The sequence below is a fragment of the Salvia hispanica genome, chromosome 6 (genome assembly GCF_023119035.1).
Source record: "Salvia hispanica cultivar TCC Black 2014 chromosome 6, UniMelb_Shisp_WGS_1.0, whole genome shotgun sequence".
Lineage (NCBI taxonomy): Eukaryota > Viridiplantae > Streptophyta > Magnoliopsida > Lamiales > Lamiaceae > Salvia > Salvia hispanica.
In genome coordinates this window covers 27,995,071-27,999,412 of record NC_062970.1, presented here as the reverse complement: position 1 = coordinate 27,999,412, position 4,342 = coordinate 27,995,071, and the positions used below count along the sequence as shown (strand labels likewise).

At 37.2% G+C, this 4,342-nt stretch overlaps 1 protein-coding gene across 1 annotated transcript; it reads right to left on the bottom strand.

Annotated features, from left to right (window-relative positions):
- Window positions 1-571: 571 nt before the first annotated feature.
- On the bottom strand, window positions 572-2,731 carry LOC125197167 (putative disease resistance protein At3g14460). Its single transcript, XM_048095877.1, has 2 exons — window positions 2,486-2,731; window positions 572-2,407 (listed from the first exon to the last, which is right to left on the bottom strand). Exon 2 carries the CDS (start codon window positions 2,010-2,012, stop codon window positions 894-896), a length of 1,119 nt encoding a protein of 372 aa, XP_047951834.1. The 5' UTR covers window positions 2,013-2,407; window positions 2,486-2,731; the 3' UTR covers window positions 572-893.
- Between the last annotated feature and the right edge of the window lie 1,611 nt (window positions 2,732-4,342).

The window sequence follows — 4,342 nt, the reverse complement described above, 5'->3', positions numbered from 1 at the left end:
TATTAACTCCCTCCATTTTAACTATTTATTAGTAATATTTTTTTTAAAACGAGTGCTCAAAATGAAATGTCTCTACAGAGGGATGAGGAGAGTATTTATTATTATTTTCTATTGTTGTCGATTCCATGAAATTCAATTCCTGGATCCGTCATTGTCAGCAAGTTATGAGTAAATTGGACAGGCCGTAGGATTTTTATGTTATTATTAGTAGTGGCTAAAATCTTGAAATGTGATGAAAAGATTATGAACTTTGACTTTCTAGTCAATTTCTCACGATTTAGGATTCTGGCTAAATCAAGTTGGAAAATCAAGACGATGTACAAAAATTAGCATCTATATCATTCCTATCATTTTCTTTCTAATTTTCTTTTCTCACTCGCTTCTTCTTCCTTCCGTCAAACTTTTCCTAAAGGTGAAAAGGTCGTCGCACCTCACACCATCACTGACGATGGCTCACACCGCTCATCGCCGCTCTCCACTCAATCTTGCTCCCATGTGAATAAGGTGAAACCAAAGACAATGTATTCAATAAACTCAACCACAACGACCGGCCAATTTGCCAAATCCACCCTTAACTACAAAATGCCGCAAAATCTCCACGCGAGCAGTATTCTTGTTTAGATGGTGAATGCTCAGACACGAAACGTGCTCTTTGAGATTGCCAAAGATGTTACAGAAACAAGAACAATGTCATATTCTATTCTAAAATCGTACTACTTGTTACGAACTACACAGGAGGCTTTAATCCCGGCGAGTGTAAACATGAAGTCTATTGGTTGTTAGACCCTGTTTTCTCACCGTTTTACAAAATTTGTTTGCTTGTTCCACAGTCGGAATACGCACATGGAGTTGAAGCTGGTGATTGTCAAGACTCTCTTGTTCCATCAGTATCCTCATGCCGACATGGCAAGACGCATGCTACAGCCTTCCAATCTAATAGCTTCGAGTGTTGGTACTTCTCCAATATCAAAAGGGATCTCACCCAATTTGGGTAATTCCAAAATATCAAGAAACTTGAGTATTGGAAAATGAGAGCTATTTGCATTCCAATAAATCAAATCTTCACAACGCGAAATCTCCAAAAACTCAAGACTGGAAAATTCCTCATCAACAAGGTTCCATTCGGATCCTTCCAGCTTGCCCAATCGTAAAGATCGAAGATGAGGCAATGATGCAATTGTCATACTTAGACCTTCCCACTGAAGATGGCAATCCTGTAACCACAACTCCGTAAGTGAAGTTGGACATGTGAAGCTTAAAACAACACCGTTCCCAAATTTACACTCTAGTGATTCCAGTATGTTGAAACAGCCAAGATTTTGAGAGCAATAATATGAGCTTGCTTCACAGCAAGAGAAATGGTCATCATCATACAATAGTGATAATACTTTGACGTTTGGCATCCTGTTGCAAACCTCGTGTGTCAATCTCAAGTTCTCCACTCCTTTAAGTATGTGTAGGTTCCGCAAGACAATGCATTCTTCTTCTTGATCATTGGGAATAGGATCGGGAAGATAGAATCTCTTGAACTCGAGATGCCTAAGTTGCGGCATCTCCCAAGCAGGGAGGTGCTCATAACTCAAACTTATTATTTTCAAGCATTGATCATCGGCATCTGCCCCTATACTCGAAATTGGATTTATGAAACTAGCAACTTTCTCCCAATATTCAATCTCCCTAGATGATTTTTTAAGATGCCCCCCAATTACAACAATTGACAGTGGAAGTCCTCCGCATCTTTCAACTATCTTTTTCCCAATCTCCTCTAATTCAATAGGGCAATATTCATCTCCAAACACCTTTCCACAAAACAGCTCCCAACTTTTATCATTACCTAAAAACCTCATCTTGAAAGGGGAACAACTCAGAGAAGTGGCCAAGTTAAACAACCGAGTTGTTACAATAACACAACTTCCATCGCCATTATCTGGCAAAAACGTTTGTATCTCCTCCCAAGCTTCAATACTCCACATATCATCTAACACAACCAAATACCTTCTACCCCATAACATTTTATGCAACTCTGTTCCCAATTCCCCAAAATTTCCACCAGTGGTGGAGGTTGAATTTTCTCCAAACAATAGTTTAACAAGAATATTTTGTACGCTATAATCTTGAGATATTGCATCCCAAAGGCGAATATCAAAGTGGTGGTGAATAAGTGAATGCTCGTAAACATTTCTAGCGAGAGTGGTATGCCAACGACGGGGATGACTCTCCGGCTGGAAGGTTCTCCAACGAGCATTTCCACAAGCCTTAGAACAACATCATCACATCCCACCATGTGATTCTTCCCGGAGTTCAGAGGCGCTGATGAATTCGGTGCTGAATACGCCGCTTTTGAGTCACTTTTCGGTTTGAACTGCATCACCTTCCTTTTGACAAAATTCATACCGTCGATTGCTTTCTGAAGATCAAGAAAGAAATAATTAAGCCTTGATTTACCACCAACAAGAGTAGAGCCAGCTAGGATTTGGTCGACTACGTGTGATTCGACAACATCTTGAGCTTTATGAGTCGCGGATGTGATTCGGCTCTCTAATGATTGTGCAGCTTCTCCGTTAGAATCAGAGGTTTCAAGGAAATCCATTAAGAAATTGACAATTTGGGAAAGAGATGTAATCTGTTTGATTTCAAAAGAAAGGAATGGGTGGAGTGATTACTGATTAGGAATGAGCTCCAAATCATTCATGAGAGAAACAAGTGCTGCGTAGACTGCCATTGATTTTGCTATCAAGATTCAGTGTTTGATTTCAGTGGATACTATCAAGTGAGCAGGATTATTAACATTCCTCAATGATTAAAGTTACTGTTTCATGATACTATTTCAAACATGTGGAAAGCGATAAGTTATATCGTATTGGGCCCACAGTATCCATTTGTAATTCCAAGAAAGGCATTTTTTCATAAAATGTCAATAGTTTGAAATGCTATATTCTTTCCGTCCACTATATGAGTTACTATATGTATGATTGACATATGGATATTATTAGTTTTATAATATAATTTGAATGAGAATATAGACTTCTTCGTAAAAAAATGAAAAGTAAAAGTGAAAGATGATAAATTTTTAATAAAAAATAAAATAAAAATAAATGATAAATTTTTAGGGAGAGAGGGAGTGTATAATGTTTGGTTTGGAAATTATGCAACTGAGCTCCACGTTTGAAGGAATGATGGAAGCTCTCAGTGACGAAAATGAAGAAGACAGGTATCTCTCCAGGGACGGATGTAGTGTATTACTAGATGGGGCAAATGCCCCTTCTCAAATATATTGATATATACTCCCTCTGTCCCATTAGAAATGCAACGTTTTCCTTTTTGGTCTGTCCCATTAAAAATGAAACGTTTCTAAAAATGGAAATAATACTCTCTCCACTTTTTCTTCTCTCTTACTTTACTCTCTCTTCATCAACTCACAAAACAACACTGCATAAAATCTCGTGCCGAAAAGCAAATGTTGCATATTTAATGGGACGGAGGGAGTACTATTTTATTTAATAATTTTGCAAAATTTGTAAAATTTTTGCCCCTTCTTAAATTCTCAAATTATCTGTACATATAATTTTGCCCCCTTCCATTTACATTCCTGGATCCGTCCCTGTATCTCTCATTTGACTACGTGCAAGATGTTGCGTGCTAAAAACTCGATCTTGATAGAGACGTCTTCTTTGTGCAGGTTGGGACGTTAAGCTTGCAACGGAGTTCAAAAGCTTGCAGAGAAAAATTATGTGTTCGATCTTGGCATCGTGCGATTCAGGCTGTAAGATGTTAGAATGTGAGGTGTGCAAGCAGAGAGTGTAGCAGCAGGTGCCATGTAGTAGTAATCTTGATTTAGCTTCCCTTGATTTCAACTCTCTCATGGTGGTGGTTGCTTGATTTGGCTTTGTTTATTGCTTCATGTGTAAAATGACGTCTGCAGCATATCACTCTGAAAATTATTTAGGCTGTCGTCTGATTAATTTGGATTAAGAATTTTCATATGTGAAGTCAGTGGAATGAATAAATCAATCTTCCGATATGTTTAATTTGTCATGAAGTCAGTGGCAATTTTTTTTTGTTGCACTGCTCCATTAAATATTCCTCTTGTCCTCCGTTAAGTGTCTTAATTTTTCATATTGCTCTGATCCATATTAATTATTTTATTTCACTTTTATCATTTCCGGCAAATGGACTCTAAATTACATTAACTCATTTTTATTCACATTTTATTATTACTAATATAAATTTATATAAAACTATGACTTATATTATATTACTAATTTTTTCAACCTACTTTCTATTATAATTTTTTAAAATTTGTATAGGGTTAAATTGAGACATAGGACGGATTAACTGAGCT